The sequence below is a fragment of the Poromitra crassiceps genome (assembly GCF_964638095.1).
Source record: "Poromitra crassiceps genome assembly, chromosome: 2".
NCBI classification, from domain to species: domain Eukaryota; kingdom Metazoa; phylum Chordata; class Actinopteri; order Beryciformes; family Melamphaidae; genus Poromitra; species Poromitra crassiceps.
The window spans coordinates 92,937,801-92,962,405 of record NC_139624.1 but is presented as its reverse complement, the minus strand read 5'-3'; the positions used below and the strand labels follow the sequence as shown (position 1 = coordinate 92,962,405).

The window sequence follows — 24,605 nt, the reverse complement described above, 5'->3', positions numbered from 1 at the left end:
GTAAAAAATACACTTCTGTAAATTGGTGGGTCGGGCGGCGGGTAAAAATTTACTAAATGCGGACGGGGGGCGGGCGGAACAATGACAACGTATGAGCCATGTATGTTTTTCTGTTGCACTCAGACGGAGGCAGGGGGTGTGTCTGGCAGGGTGTGTGTGTCTGACAAGGGGGGTGTCTGGCAGCTGGTCTGACTCGAAGAGGAGAGAAGTTTCTGATGCACGTTTTCCGCTTTGTTTACATAACCGGCATCGTTTCAAGTATGCGCATACTGTGCATTGTGTGACGCTATATGGACTGCACAAAACATTCAAAACTCAGCTGCGTGGTCAAGGTGATTGATTGGAGACAATACGAGTCGGACAGATAATATAGTAGGCTAACGTTAGCTTCCACTACAGTCAAACATACACTGGCTGTTTTCATAGCAACAGGCAACAACATGTCATGGATGGATAGCGTGAAAGTGGAGAGGTCTCATCACAACGTGGATTTACGTTCCTCCAACAGCAATCATAAAGGCAGTATGGATTATACCGGACATATTGGAAATAGCTGGTAAGTCATTTTGCTTGCTGTAACTGTCTGTGTGTCTGATAGCAGAGCTATCCAGCTGGTTAGTGAGCTAGCAGCTGCTAAAAGCTAATTAACGTACATCAGCTGATGAGTCTCGGCCAGAAAGACTGCTGTTTGCCTCCTGTGTGAAACGGTGGAAGTTTCGTTAGGTTCACTACAAAATGTTTGCACTGCAGATTAACGGTTATTATATATATGCGGTTCCGGATCGGAGCGCGGGTCTCATGTCTGCGGGGCGGGGTGGGTTGCGGTACTGATTGATCATATGTGTGGGTTCGTGGAGCGGGGTCGGTAATGCACGTCGCGGGGCCGGGCGGAACCGGGTCTTGAAAATCAGACCCGCGACTCTGACGTAATTACGTCCATTCAAAAAATTATTAAATAGCACAGGGACGTTAATGGTTTGTAAAGTGTCATTTAACCACCCGCCCACTCAGACATACATGATCCGGAACATGAGCTGCCAGTGTTAAACAACAGCTGTTTTGCCAACAATGCGGATCCTGTACTAGGGGCTCAGATGGTAATGATCCGCACTTGCGGGAGTGCGCACAAGCCAGATAATTGTTTCTAAACATGCAGGCCGACCGGCGGCTATCAGCTGGTCATAGTCCGGATTTCACTGCATGTTTAGAAGGGGCTATTGTCAGATAGAGCATTGTAAACTGAGAGGTGTACCTGCCATGGTCAGATAGACTGTAGAGCATTGTAAACTGAGTGGTGTACCTGTCATGGTCAGATAGAGCATTGTAAACGGAGGCCTGGTCTTCAGAGAGCTGATCCTCCATGTTGCTCAGCACAGTGCGAAAGCGCCGCAGACAAAGCATCATCCCCTCCAACTCATCCAGGGAATACTGAAGACAACAAAGGGGACAACACAAGAGCTGCATTTCAAAATCTAAAGGCGTCCACATGGCGTTTGTCAGTGTTCAACATCAGATATCTAAAGGTGTGTGTCCACATGGCGTTTGTCAGTGTTCAACATCAGATATCTAAAGGTGTGTGTCCACATGGCGTTTGTCAGTGTTTTCTTGGCATGGAAAAAGCACTTCCTGGAGCGCTTTTTGTGAGGAGAAATAAAAGTGGATGATACGTAACATCCAGGGGTGTAGTGGTAAATACAGAGGTGGCTAAACTATCCAAAGTGATTAGTTTATCCACCTTGTTTCCCATTATTGATTGATATAGTTGATCTGAAAATAGGTGAGTAAACTCTCCGTTTCAAATAGGTGGATAAACCACGTTTACTTGTGTTTACCCTCCACTACACTCCTAGTAACATCACCTGCTGCTAGCTCACTAACCAGCTGGTTAGCACTTCTAGCAGACAAAACAGTCTTATAGAACATGCAAAGGCTTGCCAGATATTTACAATACTGTATATGTCCATCCATACTGCCTTTACAGTAACCATCATTGTGATTGTCTGGAAAATGCTGTTTTCTGAAAAGTTTTGAAGGCGCTCCGCTCTGACGAAAAACACACGTTTTCTGGAGCGGCCGCCTTTTGTGCGCCATGCTTCCCGCAAGCAGCCTTAAGCCTGGATTATGCTTGACACTTTGGCCAGCCGCACGGAAATGAGAGACACGGAATCCTGAAGAGGAAACGTGTGGAGCCAGGGGCGGAGCGACCCCATCAGGAATAGTAAACTAACAGGCAAACAGTCTTACACTGCCGTTGACTGTTAGGAATATTAAACTAACAGGCAAACAGCTTTACACTGCCATTGACTGTCAGGAATAGTAAACTAACAGGCAAACAGTCTTACACTGCCGTTGACTGTTAGGAATAGTAAACTAACAGGCTAACAGCTTTACACTGCCATTGACTGTCAGGAATAGTAAACTAACAGGCTAACAACTTTACACTGCCGTTGACTGTCAGGAATAGTAAACTAACAGGCTAACAGCTTTACACTGCCGTTGACTGTTAGGAATAGTAAACTAACAGGCTAACAGCTTTACACTGCTGTTGACTGTCAGGAATAGTAAACTAACAGGCTAACAGCTTTACACTGCCGTTGACTGTCAGGAATAGTAAACTAACAGGCAAACAGTCTTACACTGCCGTTGACTGTTAGGAATATTAAACTAACAGGCAAACAGCCTTACACTGCCGTTGACTGTTAGGAATAGTAAACTAACTAGCAAACAGTCTTACACTGCCGTTGACTGTCAGGAATAGTAAACTAACAGGCTAACAGCTTTACACTGCCGTTGACTGTTAGGAATAGTAAACTAACAGGCAAACAGCTTTACACTGCCGTTGACTGTCAGGAATAGTAAACTAACAGGCAAACAGCTTTACACTGCCGTTGACTGTTAGGAATAGTAAACTAACAGACAAATAGCCTTACACTGCCGTTGCCTGTTAGGAATAGTCAACTTTTGTCACAATTTACAGCCCCCAGCTAAATGCAGCATTACACACATATCGATATTATCAAGGTCTGTAACTCAGTGTCCTCATGTCACTATGAGTGGCATTGACTCGAAATGGCATTGACTTCAATTCAACTTGGACAAGTTAGGGCTTAAAAATCCCACACATTTTCCCGAATTCCCGCATATTTTCAATTTATAAAGGGGGAGTAATCCTGCAATAGTTTGTGTGGACCGATCTGTGTTTGGGTGGAACATTGCTGCATTCACTGGCCGGACGCGTCACATGGGCAGACCAAATTTCACTTCATTGGCCAGTTGACAACAAACATTAGCACGCTAGCTCTGTCCGCTCAGTCCTCTCTCGACATCAACGCTCCTCTGCTGGTTTCTCGGTGGATACAGACAGCTGCTTGCAAATGTGATGGATCGCTGGCTAAAAAGGAAAACTACATCGTCAGAAGGGGGACCCGCTCAGCCTCAGAAAAAACAAACGGGACAAAGCGAACAACAAGGCACTTCTAGTGGTAACGTTAACGTAACACCGAGTAACGTCAGTGTCAGTTTACGTTATTGACGATGAAGAAATCGATAGTGACAATGACATTAATAACGTTAATTCTCCCGATGCGCAGTGCCAGTGATGTCGACGTTGTTGATGATCCAGAGAACGAGAACGATGTTAATGAACCCGAGACACGCAGCACCCACAATATAAAGACGAAAAAGATCAAACCTAAAGATAAGTTTCAGCAAAAATGGTACATACTATTTCTATGGCTTGAGCATAAGGAGGGTGAAATGAGCTGCTCAATTTGTAAAATGCATGGTGCTGTGTGAATTACATAGTGAATTCAGCTGCTTAACATAACTAAGTATATATTATATAATATATAATATAATATCTTATATAATATATATTCACCACACAAGAAAATCTGTGTATAATTTACATCATCACAAGGCTGTCATTGAATTAAACTTTGGCGAGAGAAAATACAGGAGAGGAGAGTGGAAGACAGAATGAAGAGAAAGCTCCACAAATGCAAAGTAGACATTGATATGTAAATCCTGTCCTGGCTATGAAAGGCAACAACGACAGTAACATGACAACAAAATCATGTTAACAACAAGGAGAGGAGGGTGCACACAACATGACTCACATTTTCCAGAATACATTAGTCAGGGTGGTGCTGAGTCTAGCCCAGGCGGCATGCTCGGGTTTTGGTAGTGATAGCCTACTGAAAACTGTAGTTCCTCGATGGCCACTTGAGGCTGGCTCCAAATAGTTATTTATTCTAACTAAAGTTCGGGAACATGACCAGGCCTCAAGCACACATTCAACTTCCTGCTCCACCCTACTTATACAGACACATGCCACTGACATGAGAACCCCCCCAAACTTTCGACTCCATTAGATTACTCTTGTTAACTACATTGTGCACCGCTTGGACTTTAAATTCATATGTAATGCCTACTTAACACCCCTCCTATTCATTATATATATATATATATATATATATCTACTGTATATATATATACAATATATACAGTATATTATATATATATATATATATATATATATATATATATATATATATATATATATATATGTATATATATTATAGATGGGATCGTTAACGCCATTAACGGCTGCGTTAACGCGAGACTCTTAACGCGCGATAAAAAAATTATCGCCGTTAATCTATTCTCAAAGTTGTCTGGTAGCAGGGTCCACTTATATTGAGCAGGCCATGATGATTATCACTTTAGAATGGAACAGGTATGTAAGCGCGGACATTTATGTCTGCCGCTCTCATGAGGTGGTTTTTCAGACGTGTCGATATAGCAGTTTATCGCAAAAGTGTAATGGAAACAGATTTTCCGCATTTGCACGTCATGTGCCCCGTCTTCTCCTTTGGAAAAGCACACACCGGTGCGGTGCTCCTGACTGAAGTCACTTCAGTATTCAGTATTCAGTGAAGTGAATACAGTGACTGTGAGTAATACATTACACACGTTTCAGGTGCAATGTTATAATAGCCTACACAACATTCTGAAATGTCTAAATCGGACCAGTTGTATAGGCTACCTTTTTTCCTCTGTCTGTCGCGCTCGCATTCACCGCAGCCAGCAACATTTTGCGACTCATTTTCTTTTGAATTGATAATCAGGCTCGTTTATATGCGTTGTAACTTCATGTTGTGATTTGCATTGACCATTGGTTAGATTTGAGCATGCAGGGGGGACGGGATATGGGCAGATCCCCGTGCGTAATCACTGTGGCAGCTGCTGGTAATGGGGAATTGCGTTCAGGTGTGCGCGCATCAGACCAAACTCAACTTCAATGGAAACGCCTACAAGTCGCAATTGTACATTGTCGAAGTTGTAGAAATATCGCAATTATTTTGCGAAAAACTGTAATGGAAACACAGCTACTGACAGTTTAATGCCAGTTTAATATTATTGATCCCAGAAATGTGGGTTGTTGTTCTTATACCCTCTGGTGTTCATTCCAGGTAGTTCAGGATAGAACTTTGTCCAGATTAAGACAAACCATGTGTGTAACCTGCTGGTTTCTTACCTTTAAATGCCTACTGGCTATTCAAGTTGAATTGAATAAACAGAAACCTGTTCACAATGACTTACTTCTAGTCATTATTTATGTTGCACACACATATTTTGAATGGCTTCGACAGACTTCAAATGACCCATTTTAATCTAGATTAATCTAGATTAATGACCAGGATTAATCTAGATTAATCTAGATTAAAAAAAATTAATCTATTCCCATCTCTAGTATATATATATATATATATATATATATATATATATATATACAGTATATATATACTGTGTATATATATATACAGTATATATATATACTGTGTATATATGTATATATATACTGTATATATATATATATATATATATATATGTATGAAGACACTTTGCGGTGTAAATCAACCATGAGGAATCCGATTCTGATATCATGTTTGACGTTATGACATAATTTTTACCCAGAATTCCAAGATGGCTGCCATCCAGTATCGTGTAATGTAACTTTATATATGTGTGTGTGTGTGTGTGTGTGTGTGTGTGTGTGTGTGTGTGTGTGTGAGACGTGGTTTTAGGTCTGACTGTTACGTGGTTTTAGGGTGGCTCTTACGTCGTTTTAGGTCGGGCTGTTATGTGATTTTAGGTCTGGCTGTTAACATGGTTTTAGACCAGGTTGTTATGTGGTTTTAGACCAGGCTGTTACGTGGTTTTAGACCAGGCTGTTATGCGGTTTTAGGTCTCGCTGTTATGTGGTTTTAGGTCTGGCTGTTATGTGGTTTTAGGTCTCGCTGTTATGTGGTTTTAGGTCTGGCTGTTATGTGGTTTTAGGTCTGGCTGTTACGTGGTTTTAGTTCTGGCTGTTACGTGGTTTTAGGTCTGGCTGTTACATGATTTTAGATCTGGCTGTTATGTGGTTTTAGGTCTGGCTGTTACGTGGTTTTAGTTCTGGCTGTTGCATATTTTAGGCCTGGCTGTTACGTGATTTTAGACCAGGCTGTTACGTGGTTTTAGACCAGGCTGTTATTCGGTTTTAGGTCTGGCTGTTACGTGGTTTTAGGTCTGGCTCTTATTTGGTTTTAGGTATAGCTGTTACGTTGTTTTAGGTCTGGCTGTTACATGGTTTCAGGCTTAGGGAAAGGTTTTGGTCAAGGCTAGATTGGAAAAACTTAGGTTAAAATTAAAACTTGAAATCAAATATTATAACTTGGGATTCGAACCCTGGTTGCTGAAGTTGAAGACATAATGTTTATGCTCTCCATCTTAACTACCACACCCATACTTTCCCTCATAGTATTTTAATGCCAGAAACCCTTTGCCTGCAGTATGTAATCCTTTCATGGTGGGATGTTTTTCATGCACAGAGCGTGTATTTGCATTTTAAGACGTTAAGCAATTACACTGGTCTACAAATGTGAAGCAGGGTGTTGTTTTCCTGAACAAATCAAAGTAAACTAGAAGTGCACTCAGAGCGCGCAGTCTCAGACCTCCGGGAAGGCCAATACTCCAGTCTGCTATGATATGCAAGTTTTGTGAGTCGGACCAGAACCCTAATACTGATCCACCCACATCCCCATAGCCACTCCCCTTATCTAACCCTCGAACACCGACTCTCTATGACCTTCCTATCCCTAGCTACTGACCCCTTTCCCTAGCCCCGCCCCCTTCCGTGACCCAAATTGTATCGGATCCGTACCAACTTTAATGGATTCCTCCTTGGCCCATGCTACACCCTTCCACCAAGTTTCATGAAAATCTGCCCAATAGTTTTTCCAAAACCATGCCCTTCTTGGCGCAGGTAATAAAGAATAGCTATGGAGAGTGATGTACAGTATTACTCACAGGAAAGTTGCCCACAGTCTGCTGTTTGTTGTGACTGTTCTGAGTGCAGCAACTACACTGATGGTCACAGGAGCAGCAGCAGGCCCAAAGCCTCTCCTCATCTTCCTCTCCACCCCTGTCCACTTCCTCGTTCTCACCAGCCCACAGCCCTGTGTCCAGAGAGACCGACTTTGACCTGAAACTTTCCACCGATCCGGGGAGGCTGTCGCCAGACTGCCAGTCACTAGACAGTAAGGAGAAGGATGGGGAAGATGAGAAGATGACTGCAGGTCTTTGTGTAATCTCTGAGGCGCCTGTCGAAATGGTCACTTGGTTTGGTAGAGTGTGGAGGCCTCCGTATGGCATCTTCTTGGCGAGTGCGTTTTGTTGAATCTTTAGGTCTGTCCATGACTGGACGGCTCGAAGGGGGGTCGAGGTGTCCAAAGCAAGAACACTGGGGTGGAGTGTGGGCTTAGAGACAGTGGTGCAGGGAACGTCCTTTCTGTGGACGATATGGGACACAGAATGGGACGATGGAGATGAGGGCATTTGCACAGAAACGGACCGGCTGGATCTGAGCCGAATGAGGTCCAGCAGGGTTGGGGAGGAGGAGGATGGAGATGGACTTAAGGAAGGGTGTGTGTCTGAGGAGGCACGCTGGGATATGAGGAGAGAGACCGGGACAGAGTCTAGAGTTGTAGAAGAAGGGGTGTCAAAGCTGCTTGGTTCCTCCAGCACAGGGGATGGAGTGGAGACCTCAATGGGTTCCGCCCAGTAGACATGCCCATCAGAGTCCAGCTCCCGACAAATACCGTCCACGTCGCCATATTCAGCGTCACCCTCCGAGCCATCCACGGAAGTTTCAAACACCAAATCTAAGCTCTCAATCTCTATGGGACCACCAGACACGTTTAGTTCCAGTTCTGTTGTGCTGTTTGCTTCTGGACCCTCATCGTGTGAAAGAAAAGAACATTGTTGTGGTTCACTCTCTGTCTCATCCGTTCCCACTCGAGTGTCATTTCTGGCCTCTTTCCGTTTGGTTTCGGCTGGAAGCTCATCATGCGAATCACATTCTGTTTCATAATGTGCTGCGTCAGAGACTGATCTAGAATCTGCTGACAGAACTACGGAACAGTCTGTATCTGAGGTGTAAACAACAGCCAGAGTCTGCACAGTGTCATGATGTCTCTTGCCCTCTCCCCCTCTCCTTCCACCCCTCTGGAGGTTCTCCTCTGTGCCCAATGCGAGGTCATCCATCTGGGCCTTAAGAACATTTTGGGCAGGAGACTCTGGAGTGGAGTCTGTATTATGATCACCATGACGAGATCCGTCTTGCTGGCTGACAGACTCTTCTGTCAGGCCTGGGATCCTTCCAACATCTGGATCTGTCAACAGTGGTGGGTAGAGTAAACAAAAACGCTACTCAAGTAAAAGTACAGTTCATTTATAATAGTAAAAGTACAAAGTACAAAGTAGCAGGTTGGGAATTACACAGAGGCCATGAGGCCATGGTCTCCATTGCCCCTCCTTCTGGCTGTGATGCCCTGAGATCCCTATGGCCACATTGGTGCAGGCCAGCAGTGCCCTGCTAACAGCCTGCTAACTGTCAGTTGCTTTAAAAATATCAGTGGTCTCAGTTTAATGTAGCCTGCCCTATGCAAAGGATGTGTACTGTATTTGGCTAATGTTATCACACATTTCAGAAAGATCGCTCTTTATGATGTCAACAGAGCAATTGCCTTTGTGCCCTGGCATGTGGCCTTGCGTGCCCTAAAAAATTATGCGATGCCGAAGGCCAAATGGCCTTACCCCTAAAACGGCGAAATTCCCACCCTGCTAAGTAGTATAAGATAACTACTTGAGTAAGAGTAAAAAAGTATCTTGTAAAAACAACTCAAGTAGTGAGTAACTGAATGAGTAACTAGATGCATTTTATTACGGTAACGTGATATGACGGTCCGTCGTCGTGGCTTTCTTAACCTTGGAGCATTTGGTGCAAACGTTAGGTTAAGAGATGTGGCTGGATTAACTGCATAGAATACCTTCATCATTCTAGTTAATGTTAACTTGCTTAATAGGTAGGCTCATAGACTCACCCAATATTAAGCTCTTTTCAGACCTAGTTCCCAGTAAAAAAAAAAGTAACTGAGGAAATGTAGCCTACTTGAGTACTACCCACCTCTCTCTGACAAAGTGTCTGAACCAGGAGAGCTTGAAAGTAGGGAGGGCAGTGCTGAATGCATGCAAACTGGAGAGGGAGAGGTAGGAGAGAGGCAGGGGAGTTTAGGGAGATCCTCCTCAATCTGGAAGGAGGGAGAAAGGAGAGCAGGCGGGAGAGAGGCATCTTCAGAGGGGGGCAGAGACGTGGCTTCCTCGTCCTCAGTGTGTGGGTGAGAGAGGCCGACGCTATCTGAGTCTGGACACAGGGAAGAGAGAGGAGTAAGGTTATTATCGTTAATGAAAACTAACAGAATAATGAAAACTAAATGTGGAAAAAACATTTTTGTTAACTGAAATAAAACTAAAAACAAGACATTACAAAAAATAATAACTGAAACTGTCTTTTGTGGATGGTTGTTCATCTGTCCTGAGTCAATACATGTTTTAAACTGGTATGACGTATTGTTGCGTTTTTATTATACAATTATACTTTTTCTGACCTTTTTAATCTCCCCCGACAAATACCCCATTTTACAAAAAAGACTGAAACTAACACAGAAAAACAAATAAAACGAAACTAAAATAAAACTAACCATTTTCCAAAAAAAAATATATATATCGGTAAACTAAATTAACAAAACGAAACTGAAATTGAAAACAAAGGTAAAAAAATAATAAAAAAAATAATGACAAAGTCAAACCCATAATAACCTTGGAGAGGAGAGACCTCACTCATCTCCGTTTGGGGGCAATGGGAATGGGGAGAGGAGGTGGGAGGAGGGAGTGTTGGAGATGGAATGCTGGCTTTGTCTTCTGATTGAGGGTGAGGAGAGGCCTGGCTCCCCTCAGTGTGTGTGCTCTCTGGACTCCCTGAGGGGGAGTCCATTTTGGGGAGAGACGTGGCAACAAAGGCCAAGGAGGGTGAACCATGAGAGGCAGGAGAGGGAGAGCGAGGTGGGCTCGGAGGACGGCTGGTTGGAAGTGGAGAGTCGGGTTGGCCTTCTAACTCAGGAGAGACAGTAGAGAGGGCTGGATCATCCTCCCCTGTCAAGGAGGCTTCTGGGAGGCCTATGGAACCAGAGGAGGAGGAGGTGGCCAGATGGGAGGAACGGGTAGGAGGGGGAGTTGAGGATAGGGGGGAGTGATCAATGTCTTCTGACTGGGGTGATTCAGGTTGGAGGAGATCCCGCTCTGGTGGAAGCTCCTTCTCTGGACTTTCCCAGGGTGCATGGAATTTTGGGAACCACAGAGAGATGGGGGAGACTGGTGAGATGAGAGGGGAGGAGGGACGGGGAGAGGTGGGGGAGACTGATGAGATCAGAGGGGGGGAGGGAGGGGGAGAGATGGGGGAGACCGATGTGGTCAGAGGGGAGGAGGGAGGGGGAGAGGTGGTGGAGGGAGGAGCAGTGATCTGGCTGTCAGTGCTGCCTCCTGACAGGCATGAGATAGCCTGCAAAAAGAAGTGAAAAGAGTGAAACATTTAGAATGTTATGTTGAATGTTATCAATAGCACCTTTAAAGCATACAGTACGTAGACCTGGACCAAGATCATCCATAGGGATGCAACGGTATGATTTTCTGACGGTATGATAACCTTGGACAAAAATACCACGGTTTCACGGTATCGCGGTATTGCGGACCTTTATGTGGCATAAAAATGCCAATGAACATGAACATGAACATGTTAATGTAACCTCCAACTGTAATGACAGTTAACTGGCAAGTATGTGTGTGCTTTGGTAATATAGTATGTAAACGATTTAGTTCATCTAATTAATTTGATGTAAAACTAAAACATAACAATCAAATACACACTAATGATTGTTTCCTCACACATACACCCCATACACACACAGCCCTGTCCCTGTCCCTGTCTCTGTCTCTCTCTCACACACACACACAGCCCTGTCCCTGTTTCTGTTTCTGTCTCTCTCTCTCTCTCTCTCACACACACACACACACACACACACACACAAAGTTTGTGCATAATTTTCCACTGACTGAGTCTTTCGTCATTATCTAATGTTACTTCTCTTCAGTGCAATACGTTTGATAACGACGTGCTGTACAGCTACGTTCGCTCAGTCAACTAATGTGTCGTTAACGTTAGAGGAGAAAGATAGCTGGTGTTAGCTAGCTAATTAGCCATGTTAGCTGCCTCAGTAGGTAACGTTAGCCTATAGAGAGTATTTATCTGACGTTTATGTTAGCTACTCCTCAAACCTGCGGGTGGAAATGGTTTATGCGATGCGATGTATGTTGAAGCAAGACAACGTTTTAATGTACCTTGAATTGAATTTGACAAATTACGACGGGTCGTGCTCACGCAGATCTAAGCCCTGGCCATCCTAGGCTCAACGCGAGATTCATCAGTCATTCGGATGAGTCTCGCGTTGAGGCTATGGCCATCTGTATTTTTACAATAGCCAAAATATTCCCATACAGCCGACGTTTTTAGATGGGGGAAAGTTCAGGGGGGTCCTTGCGTTCTCCTGCTTTATCACACACACGGTTGTAAACACACAGGGACAGCTCCTCACTGCTGTGCGTCTAGGTAGGCATGCAGCAAGGGGGAGGGGCCGCGTAAGCTGCACTATGCAAAGCGACGTGGGCACGTTGTTTTGTGGAAACAGCTGATACCATGAGGAAGGTATGACGGCAAATCTTAGTGGTTTTGATACCGTGACTTTTTTAAACCGCGGTATACCTTCAAACCGGAAACCGCTGCATCCCTAATCATCCAATAGCAATAGCCGGGTTTCAACCAGTAGACGGCAGTCACAATGCATATTTACAACACAAAATGTAGAATTCAAATGCTTTGCACACAAAAAAGAGGAGATTTGGACCTGAACAACACTACTAGATTGAGACTTGGCGCAGACTACGAGTTTGTTTTGCGACTGGTATTGTTTTCACCTTGTGTGTGTGTGTGTGTGTGTGTGTGTGTGTGTGTGTGTGTGTGTGTGTGTGTGTGTGTGTGTGTGTGTGTGTGTGTGTGTGTGTGTGTGTGTGTGTGTGTGTGTATTCCTAGAGACACCTTTTTGTTGCGGGAACTACCACAGAGGCTGCTTTGTGTACTTTGCCTGTGCCCGGTTGCATAAACCACCTTAAAGGGATAGTTCGATTTGTTTGAAGTGGGGTCCTATCAGCTAGTGAGATACACTAACTTAATTAGGTACAGTGGTCTTGAAGTGGGGTGCATTGTGGAACGAGACCGCACACTCAGCGCAGCAGCCAAACCACTGCCAAACCAGCCTTTTCTCTGTAAGTACGGGGGGTCAACAACTAAAACGTAATTTAGCCACCTAAAACAACGCCCACCTAAACAAATCGATATCCGTGTACATGCACACTCTATTTTGACAATTTTCAGCGCTTTACTTTTCCGCAAAACAGCAGTTTCATTCGGCACTGCTTTTTCTCCCAACCGTACAACTACCGTATTCCTCCGCTAAAAGCCTGCACAGAGCACAGAGCCGCGGTTTACAAAACAGGAAGGCTTAGAAGAGAGATAAAACACTGACTTACTTTAGAGACAACAAGTCACCTGGCCTCTCTGGTCTGGGACGTTTTCCACAATTTATCCTGGGAATGGTGAAAAAGGTCTGCAGCCAGGGCACCCCTGCATTTAGGCAGCAGGCGCATGATCTCTCTTTCTGCCTGTTCACTCTCTGCAAAAGTTCCTCTTCTGTATTCTCTCTGGTTCATAAATTGTATCCTCTTGTCACCAAGGTGAATGGCATATCATCCTCGCTCTCAAAATCACTCATATTTTCGTTTGTGTATTCTATTCCTCTAACCGGGAGAAATAAAATACCCCCAAATAACTGCGGAGTAATCCAGTGCTGCAGCTCTGTGCAGGCTTTTAGCGGAGGAATACGGTAGTGATACGGTTGGGAGAAAAAGCAGTGCCGAATGAAATGACTGATTGGCGGAAAAGTAAAGCGCGGAAAATTCTCAAAATAGAGCGTAGGCCTACATGTACACAGATATTGATTTGTTTAGCTGGGCGTTGTTTGAGGTGGCTAAATTACGTTTTAGTTGTTGACCCCCAGTACTGAGAGAGAAAAAGCTGGTGAGGCTGCTGCTCTGGGTGCCGGATCTCGTTAGACGCTGCGCCCCGCTTCAAGACCACTGTACCTAATTACGTTAGTGTATCGAACTAGTTGATAGGACCCCACTTCAAACAAACCGAACTATCCCTTTAAGTTTCAAACATAAGTTTGTCCCTGAGGCAATATATTTCCCTAAGCTGAGGGATTCACTTAGGAGCGTTGCATAAAGCCTCTTAGGTTTTCTCCTTGCCTAAGTGTTTAGACTGAGGCTTTTATGGTAGTTACTGTCAGAATACGGCACAGAGCACTTCAGTTGCCATGGTTACGCTTCACTCTTCCGACTGCTCTTGCTCAACACAACACACGCGCGTATCGGTGGAGGGATTCACGGCGAACACGTATGCTACCGTCAGCGCGGATCTGCAGAGGGAGGGAGTGAGTGAACGAACGAAACCAAGATTTTGTGTTGCCTCCACCTGGTTTGGTGCTCGAGGTCCTCCACCCCACACGCACACACACACACACACACACACACACACACACACACACACACACAGACACACACACACACACACACACACACACACACACACACACACATTGACACAGACAAAGTCTAGCTTGATACAGTAAATGGTTGTCATAAATGGACTTCAAATGTGTCAAAATGTTTGACAACAATCAGAAAGGCGACAAAATCAAAGCAACTATGCTTGTGTTACACCTAAAGTAGAAGAACAGACAATCCACCAGCAATGGCACAGAGAGATTGTATTCTCAAAGACTGGGTCGGGACCCACAGGTGGGTTGCAGGAGATGTTATTGGGGTCGCTAAATAAATTTGCAGAATTTCTTGCATAATCTTTGACTTAAAATGTGTTTCACTGGTGAGACTGACAGCCTGTTAACTCCACACACCTGTTAACGTGTGTATATGTATTCAATAACACTGGGATAAAACAAAGTTGTGATTTATCAAACTCTTTGAAATGGCTGGTTTACCTATATTCCAGATAATATAAGGTGAAAGGTATAGGCAGTAATAATGGTCAGAAACATCCATTTATGCATTTAGCTATTCTCACGATTTATAGATAAAACCTATTGTGAATTGGGTCGTGATTGTCATTTTTAAAAAAGTAGGTCCCCAGAAAGAAAAAGGTTTGGGAAACACTGCTTTATGGCACAAAACAGAAGAGTTGGTGTCTGATATGGCAGCCAGTGGATGACAGAGTGAGTGATATGGCAGCCAGTGGATGACAGAGTGAGTGATATGGCAGCCAGTGGATGACAGAGTGAGTGATATGGCAGTCAGTGGATGACAGAGTGAGTGATATGGCAGCCAGTGGATGACAGAGTGAGTGATATGGCAGCCAGTGGATGACAGAGTGAGTGATATGGCAGTCAGTGGATGACAGAGTGAGTGATATGGCAGCCAGTGGATGACAGAGTGAGTGATATGGCAGTCAATGAATGACAGAGTGAGTGATATGGCAGCCAGTGGATGACAGAGTGAGTGATATGGCAGCCAGTGGATGACAGAGTGAATGATATGGCAGTCAGTGGATGACAGAGTGAGTGATATGGCAGCCAGTGGATGACAGAGTGAGTGATATGGCAGCCAGTGGATGACGGAGTGAGTGAGTGAGTGAGGAGACCTTGATGAGTTCAGGTCCTGGGGAGGTCTGCTGAGGGAGGGCTGGGATGGAAGGCTCCTCCAGGAAGCCACTGCTGTCTGACTGGCAGCTGCTGGTCCTCATTACAGCCCACACTGTTCAGCCAGAGACAAGGAGGACATGGGAAACACAGGGGACAAAGGAGGCAGTATTACAAACATTCCAAAACACCCTCCATTTTGTTGGTTTTTATTGCCCAATATTTAAAAATCTGGAATGATGCTCAAAAATGCTATTGTCTTGTAAGCAAAGGTCTTATCACCCCATTATGTAGTTTTTCTATTTGGGGAAACGGCACCCCCCACAGTTACAGATGCTAACGAATGCTACACTGCCCTGTTTGAACACTCAGATATCAGCCTACTTTGCTAACCTCTGTACAGTGTTTATAGCTGATTCGCTCGAGAAAAAATAGCTCAAAATATCCACAAATTTTGTTGTCTCGATTTGTTTTAGTGAAAGGAGTGGCTAATCACACTGGATCAATCGCACAGGAATTAAAGGATCCAGTCAACTCGACAGGCTCCGGGACGCAGCCTAAAAGTGTACATGCTGCAGGCGTTAGTCTCGCAATAAACCAGCCGTAAGTATATCTACGTCTGGTGCACAACTCTTGAAACGTTTATCCATAACAGGTACCACGTTCAATTTCAAGCAATTTCTGAGCAGGATTTTTTTTATACTTCCGGTCAGGATTTTTTCAAAATAAAAGCTTTCATTCAAACTCGATAAATTAACATTTTAAATAGGCTAAACCTTTTATTGGCTTATTTCACTGGTCTGTGTGTGTGTGTGTGTGTGTGTGTGTGTGTGTGTGTGTGTGTGTGTGTGTGTGTGTGTGTGTGTGTGTGTGTGTGTGTGTGTGTGTGTGTGTGTGCGCGCGCGCGTGCGTGCGTGCGTGCGTGCGTGCGTGCGCCTCATTCATGTGCAGATATTTTAGCCCCATATCTGCAGAAGTACCTACTTTTCACAAGACCACATCATCCATTTTGCATAATGAGTATCACCTTTACTTGATACTCATTATGTTGGGTCTCATAGTTAGATTACTACTTTAATTTTTATTGTAAAAACTGAACTTTATCATGCTTTTATTTTGAAGGCAAAATCATTAAACTGGAGATGAAATTCCTGCTGGAGCTGTGAAAAATCAAGCTCAATTCACGCGGGTGCGTTCACGCATGGGATTGTGAACGAGGCAAAACAGACCCCAAAACAGTGGGTAACGCTGAAGGGGGGTGGGTCTAAGATCGCACAAACATGAAATCAAACCAGCATTGGATGAGCAGGTTTGACTCAAAGCTTTGGTCAGCCTGCTCATCCATTAGCTGCTTTGAACCCATGTGTTTGAAAAAACAAGGCTCGTAATTGTGGCGCCGCAGCAGTCCTGCATGTATGTCAAAAGAGAGAGCATAGCCAACAGCAAAGCCAGAAAGTCAACAACTGCTTCTTCTAGCGCACATTAGCCAGATAGGAAAAGCACATGGCCTTGTTGACAGCCAGCTATTGGACTGAGAGCCAGTCGAGCTCAGCTGCTCAACCTATGACATGCTCTGTTTACTCAGCCCGTAGCCATCCTATTAGGACAATGAGCAAAGCCTTTAATGACGAATTATTTCTTCACCACTGCAGTTTGGCCCAAGCTGCAACATTGAGTGCAGTCAATATAAAAAATACCAGTGTACAAAATCCCGGACTATAATGGACTCAAATTCCCACAATCCATCACACCTCACATGTCACCTGTCTGTCCCACTCTGCACCTCAGCACTCACCTGCACACAATCAGGACTAATTACCATCTCCACCGCAACTGCATCTTCACCTAATACACTGCCAATCCTGACTAGAACACGCCCTTACAGCCCTTCAGGCCTGACTCTCCTGATTCCCTCCAAACATTTCTAGGCAACAGAGAGGAAGCCAACATTCCCGAGTTTAAGATCCCGATTTAAGTTAAGAGTGAAATGCCAGTTGGATGCATTAATGATGTAAGTCAATGACCAGTCATATTGACCTAATTTATTATCTTTTGTTAGTATCAGTCCTGTAATACTCTTTTCCTAATACTTTGTGCAGATAAAATCATCCATCCATACATCCTAAATTCACTCTGGAAAATAAAAGGTTGAACTGCCCTGGACTCCTCCATTGGGTTTAATGTGCACACCAACATTCATGTTCTTGGCATGAGCCAACACCACTACCAACAGCATAGATCCTTTTCAACCAGCCCAAGAAATTATGGACAAAGCTCTCTTCCAAGTAGACCAAATAAGCAGGGTTTGGGAGTAATGATGTATGTATTTAAAAATATGAGCAACTGTATAATTCCATTACAGTTACAGTTTAAATTAGTGGTATACCATGATGAGTTTAAGGGATGACTTTGTTTTGTTTGATTTATTTTGTGCAGAGTGAACCTGCCACACACGACAAGACAATGGACACACACACGCAGTAATCCATCCATGTAAGCAACAAGCAACTGCCTTCAGAGTGACCCAAACAACTGTACTCAGCAAGACGATTTTGAAGTATTCCAAAAGTAAGCCAAAGTATTTAGAATATGTTACTTACTTAACTTGAGCAATCTAATGCAATACGTTACAAATTGCATTTTAGGGCATGTATTCAGTAATCTGTAGAATACATTTCAAAGGTAACCCTCTCAACACTGCAAATGGCTTATGTTATGAAAGGGGAAAGTGATCAAATGAGGAAAAGTTAGGAGAAGGGAAACGGGGGTGAGCAAGAGGGAATCCAATATTGTTTATAGAATAGAGAGACTGTTTAAACAGCCAGTGCCTTTGAGTCATGCATGAAGCATCCACGCCAGAATAGCCTATGTTCTGTGTCATTAGGTTCTTTGATAATGCAGACTATAGATAGACACTGGTCTTCCCTGCCTGGCTACTGTCTTGGTATTGGTATGAGTGAAATGTTCTATGGTCTCTCCTGATTATAAATAGGCTATACTGTAGCTGAATTGCTTGGTTTGAAGTAAAACTATTTTTATGAGCATTTTATGAAATGTCCATGGAAAGGAAAATATATATATATATATACGGTATATATATATATATATATATATATATATATATATATATATATGTATATATATATGTATATATATATATATATGTGTGTGTGTGTGTGTGTGTGTGTGTGTGTGTGTGTGTGTGTGTGTGTGTGTGTGTGTGTTAGCCTGGGTATGTGTGTGTGTGTGTGTGTGTGTGTGTGTGTGTGTGTGTGTGTGTGTGTGTGTGTGTGTGTGTGTGTGTGTGTGTGTGTGTGTGTGTATACTATATATATATATATATATATATATATATGTATATATATATATGTATGTATATATATATATATATATACAGTATATGTATATATATACACAGTATATATAACCTCGGAAAAGAGAGCTTGCTTTCAATGGCCCTCCCTGTTTAAATAATGGTTAAATAAATACTTATTGAGTCACGTATTTCCAACGAGGGCATCAGCTTTGAAATCCGTTGGCTAGTTGTTGATATCTTAGAAATAACACGGCTATTCCTTGCAGCTAAGCTACGGAGGAATACGGTTTCCGGCCTAACTTGTGCTGTTTTTCTGGGCATATCTCCTTGGTGAATAGCACAGAATCAGATGCAGTGCGAGTCGACTATACAGCAGGCACTCATAGAATGCTGAAATAGAACACCAACCATTAAACAGGTACTGTAGAAACACTGGCTGGAGGGGGGCTTTAAACACCTCTCCAGCATGCGTGTATACATTTTGCGACACAGTTTAGGTGAAACCACGGCCACGGCCACATGACGTGACCGGAAGAAGCTGCGCAGCTTAGCAAGCTAGCAAAACGCTCACTTAAAAGTTATTTATTAACCAAATCTTTGCTCTAACCGCAAGATTAAACGTTCAGAATACCACCCCAATTGTAACTTCAAACAGATATGATTTGTTTGCCTTTTTGTGATCATCCATTTACACGTAGTTATATACGCCCTTCTACTGCCGACTGCATGCAATCTGACTGCGGTCAAGCCAGCCTCCACTCCAAAATACACGGTCAAACTAGCCGCCGCATTATTTTGAGGTGCGTTGATAGTCGACTGTCTGAAAATCCAAATGCAGCATCCTGTTACGGTCAATCCCTTATTTTTCTCAGATCACCATCACCGTTTAAAAATTGGAATTGCATTGCTTTCATAATAACGTTAAATCGCTGCGTGGGTGATACTCTGCAGCCCCCAATACTACTACAATAATACAAATACTACAATAATAGAATCAGAGATGATTAATTTTAAACGCCAAGAAAAAAATTGTATATCTGTTTTACTACTTAAATAATGTCATATTATACGCATAAAGTGATATATATCCATGTAATTAATGTGTCATATTATGCATAAAGTGTATATATCCACTCTGCTGCATAGCGGGCGATCTTCATTCGTCTATCCCAAGTATTTTCCAAGCGAGCGGAAGTGACGTGACACATGGGGCGTGGTTTCACCTAAACTGGGTTGCGAAAAGTATACACGCATCCAGCACAGGTCCTTTAACAAGGGCAGAGAGACAAAGTAGCGACCACTTCCGGGTTAGGCATACGCACCAAGATATTTCATCCGCCATTTATTTTCCCATCGACATTTCGTAAAATGCTTATAGAAATAGTTTTACTTGGTCAAACCAAACAATTCAGCTATATTTACAAACAGGAGAGATCATAGAACATTTCACTTGGACCAAAACCTTAAAAAAAACAGCAGATTGATTTTCAATGTTTTTGTCTGAGTGAAATGTGCTATGGTCTCTGTTTATATCTGAATCATTTGGTTTGACTAAGTAAAACTATTTTTATAAGCATTTTACATTGAGTCAACAGAGGGAGGACTAAATGGATGCTACACGCGGATGCTTAAGCATGCCCTCAACATCGACCCTGGCACCCATATCACAAACGTTGATCTTTACCAAGAGCTGCCTAAGCTAAGTGAGAAGATACGATGCAGGCGGCTGAGGCTTGCTGGACACTGCTATAGACACCCAGAGTTAGCAGCACAGAAGCTGGTACTGTGGGAGCCGACACACGGAGCTAAAAGAAGGGGAAGACAGCAACTAACATATGTGGACACTTTAAGGCGAGACACCGGGCTGACTGCAGGAGAAATTGGAACGTGTATGCAGGAGAGGGAGGAATGGAGATCCATCATTGCCCGAGGAACCCACTCGACCTGATGATGACATTAGGTCATTTAGCAGGCACTTTTATCCAAAGCAACTTACAATATCACATTTTGTCAACAGTAGAGAAATCAACTATGCAACATAGTCTATGACAGCTAAGACCTTTTGAAGGAATAAGTAATAGAGTAACATTTGTAGAAAGTAGTTTGAGAAGGAATAAGTAACATTAGTTGGATTTTTTTGTTACTTTTCTTTTACTAAATGTCTATGGGAAAATGAATGGCGGATGAAATCTCTTGGTGCGCATACTGAAGCAGGAAGTGACGTCGACTTTGGCTCTATAGATGGGCAGAACATACTGTACAGCTAATATTTTCTTCACATAAGAATATTTTCACATTGATACTGCACTACAGCTTCAGCAGAGGGTGCCGCTGGTAACATTGTAAGAAGTAAGTTCAAAACATTGATAGCATTCATACAGTCTCTTGTAGCCTATGGTATAGGTCTGTCTTCTGTCATTGCTCAAATGCCTAACATTAGACTCTACCTACCTGCATCTGCTCCTCCTGTGTAGCTCCCACTGATACTGCTATCATCAAAACTGTGGATCTGGAATGAGACACCAGGATATGATAAAGCAAGATGAAAGTTTAATAACCCCTGTGGGGACGATGGGCCTGGCAGGATAGTAACACTACAGTGTGGTAAAATAGGAAAATTAGAATCCAAATAAGACAAGAGGTACATGAACGAAAAGATGTATGTCTAAATCAGAATGAAAGGATATGACAAAGCAAGACAACCAGCAAGGTGGTTGTTACCTCCCAACTATTGCTAGTGTTAGTGTCACTTACTGTTGCTAGTGATAATTAATTAATAATAATAATTATATTGTATATTGTCACTGTTCGTTTTTGTTTTTTTTAACAGCGTGGGGGCCGAGATGTCTGTCTGTATGTAAATGTGTCCCCCCCCACACACACACACACACACACACACAAAAAGGTCCACAAAAAGTGCATTTTGGAATTCGCGTATCTGGTCGCAGCTATTGCAAATTCACACTTGTTTACTCACTAACTTGCGACTACAAACATTTAATTTGCCATCCTTACCTCTTCCATTTCAAATGATTCTCTAGCCTGCCCTGGGCTCCTCTTCCTCTGTAAGGCAGTGGGGGGTGTCAGGGGATGACCTTCCTTCAGTGGCCCCGGTCTGAGCGCTCCCTCCTTGGCTACGAACAAAGCCACCTGAGTGTCTGGAGCTGGTGCTTGTTCCTCTGCCAGAGGGCTCAGACAGACAGGCTCCTGGAGATCTGGCTTCACTCTCTTCATGGTGGCTTTCTTGTCTCTGAGGCTACAGAGAGGCTGTGATGGCTGGGGCGCAGCGCTGGTGTAAGCAGTGGTGGGTAGAGTAAACAAAAATGGTACTCAAGTAAAAGTACAGTTACTATAATATATTTGTGTGATGATCTGGGAGAACACTTCACATGTCACTGTTACACCAAAGCCGGATTAGGGGTATGTTTCCTGTCACTGCACTAGCGCCTCCTCTGGTCTGTCAGGGCGCCTGTTCGGGGCCGAAGTGAACTGGTGTGAATAGCGTGATCCTCCCATGTGCCACGTCCTGCCGGTGAAGCTCCCTGCTGTCAGGTGAAAAGAAGCAGCTGCCGACTGTGCCTGTGTTGGAGGAAGCATGGTGCTTGTCTACGGCTCTTCCCAGATCGGCAGAGGGTGGAGCAGCAGGGGGAAAATTGGTCAAGTACAATTGGGTAGAAAATGGGAGGAATCAGAAAAAAAGGCAAGGGCTTGGCACATTTTAGACCGAAGAAAAAAGCCTGTTTCATACCGGTGCGGATCTTCGTGCGAATAACCGGCACAGAGATTCGCAAAATAATGTTTTAATGAGTTGTAATTGAAGCTTGCACACCGCGGCCGAACAATCGAAATATAGCTCAGTGGGCCGAACAATCGTGCAGCATTTGATTTTTCCGGATGGACATTGACGTCTGCGGATTTCTGCCTGCGGAAAATACTTTTGACCAATGAAATCCTTTGTTTACAGCTGATGTCATACCTCCACTACTCTTGCCAAACCTGGCTCATCAATTTGGTTTCTCAACATCCAATTTTATATAACAAACACCATGACGATCAACACCGAAATCAAGGACAATTAGGCCTATATGGCTTCAGATCGGCCAGCAGCTGGGATTCACTAGCTGTTATGTAATGAATTACTACTTGCTAACGTTGTAAACCACTGTTGTAAATGGATGGAGCTAACGTTAGCCACGTGTATCCCAGTGCTAACTACCAGTTTAGCATCAAATTTGGGGTCATAATAAATAAATACATAAATGTGTTTTTATTGAAAAAGTGCTCGTCAAGTAAGCTAAAGTCTTGTTGGAGTGGACATCACAGTGCAACCATGGTTGTCAAACATCCCACTTCACTATAACACGTTGCATTTGCGAGGGCTATATACGTATAGCCCCCATCGCTGTATGTGTTTCTCTTAGGGTTTACATTTCATTTCATTTTATTTTGTTCAATATTCAAATATTTTAGAATTGCTCTTGTGTTCAAAATAAATATTATTTCTATCTAACACTTTTTAGCCTGATTTGACCCTGTTTTCTTGTAAAAAGATGACACCTCAAAGCTTTCTGGGAAATATCCAAACAACGCTGGTGTTTGGTATAGGAGAAGGGAGAGGGTGGTGGATGGGGAGTGCTGTCCTACTAAACGCAAACGCGAGCCCGGGAGGGACACCAACTACTGGTTACACTGAACGCTGTTTTTTCGCTTTTCGACGGAAAATGAACATGGGACTGCGAATAATCCACACCGGACCTGTGTGTACTATAGGTTGCAATGGGCTTTTGTACCGCATTCCGCCTCCGCACCTCATCTGTGTGAAACGGCCTAAGGCTGGGTTCACACCGACGACCCAAGCCTTGCCTATGCCTTGCCTTTACCCACGCTTTTTAATAGGCGTCCGTTTTAGTCAACGAGGCTGTGTACACCGGCCGCCTGAGCGTGAACCCTGCGTGTACCCACGCCTTGCCTGTGCCTTGCCGATTTTATCGAATAGGCGTGAGTTCTATTTTGAAGCCGACAAGGCGCGCGCAGGCAGACTTCTTCTGTCAAGCCATGAAAGAAAAATGCACAATATCCGTCGGAAATAGCAAAGTCAACTGAATTTCAAAATAAAATGGAGTTACTACAACATGTTGAGCAGAGAGACAGAGAGATTGACGGGTAGCTATCACGTGGGGCTTTCTCCCCGTCGGCAAACAAATCTTCATGAGAGAGAATAGCGACCGAAGAAGCAAGATGGACAATGTTGTTGTGCCAGCACATATTCTTGCAAGATCACCTCTCTAAAATGTCCGACTATAGTCAGACCTGGTTATACATATCCAGCATCAATAGAACATTAAATATATCCGATTTATTTTACCTAGAGGCTACCCATGACAATTCTGGACAACACGTGAAAAAATACAGTCGGGAGAGAGGAGAGGCGCTTGTGACTCGGCTCCAGGTTTGGCGTGCAAAAGGCGTGCAGTGTGATCGCAAAAGCGTGTAACAGGTTCACGCCCAGCTCGGCGTAGGCGTGGGTTGAGGCAAGGCAAGGCGTAGGTTGTCTGTGTGAACGAAGCTTAAAGCCAGTAGTTTGTGGATATTAGTGGCTTTTTCGGCCAATCTAAATGGGGCTTAAAAATGGGCTCTAGTTCCCACTAAAGTTCCCACACCGAGCTGGCAGCGGAGTGCCTAGAGGCTGGCTGGAAAACCAGGGTTTTCCCCGTGGAGATAGGGTGCTGAGGTTTCGTAAGCAACGGCAGTCAAGCTGCTCCATGGTGCCGGAATGACGGGGGCAAAACTGAGGAAAGCTGTGAAGGAGCTAGGAGAGGAGGCAGAGAAGGCGAGCTACTGGCTATGGCTCCGGAGGAAGGATAATGGTTGGGGGCTAACACCCCAGTAATAGTCTAGTAGAAACCCCTATATGGCCTATAGTGAACCCAGAAATGTTGTTTCCTATGAACTTTTATGATTGAAATGTCATCTATAGGCCTAGTGGATGAAATTCAACTTGGTTGCTAAAAGTTGCATTTTGGGCAATTCGCGTAATTAGCATAATGAGCTAATTAATCACCAAAAACAGGAAATGGCTATAA

General features: G+C 43.8%; 1 protein-coding gene across 1 annotated transcript in view; it reads right to left on the bottom strand.

Annotated features, from left to right (window-relative positions):
* itprid1 (ITPR interacting domain containing 1) overlaps positions 1–24,605 on the bottom strand; it is a gene marked incomplete at its 5' end in the record, with an annotated part of 144,329 nt that overhangs the window by 38,457 nt on the left and 81,267 nt on the right. Inside the window, 6 exons of the mRNA XM_083631848.1 lie at positions 1,301–1,428; positions 7,354–8,717; positions 9,697–9,748; positions 15,209–15,321; positions 20,974–21,031; positions 21,538–21,811. Of these exons, the coding sequence (XP_083487974.1) occupies positions 1,301–1,428; positions 7,354–8,717; positions 9,697–9,748; positions 15,209–15,321; positions 20,974–21,031; positions 21,538–21,811 (1,989 nt within the window). The remainder of the gene's footprint in view (positions 1–1,300; positions 1,429–7,353; positions 8,718–9,696; positions 9,749–15,208; positions 15,322–20,973; positions 21,032–21,537; positions 21,812–24,605) is intronic.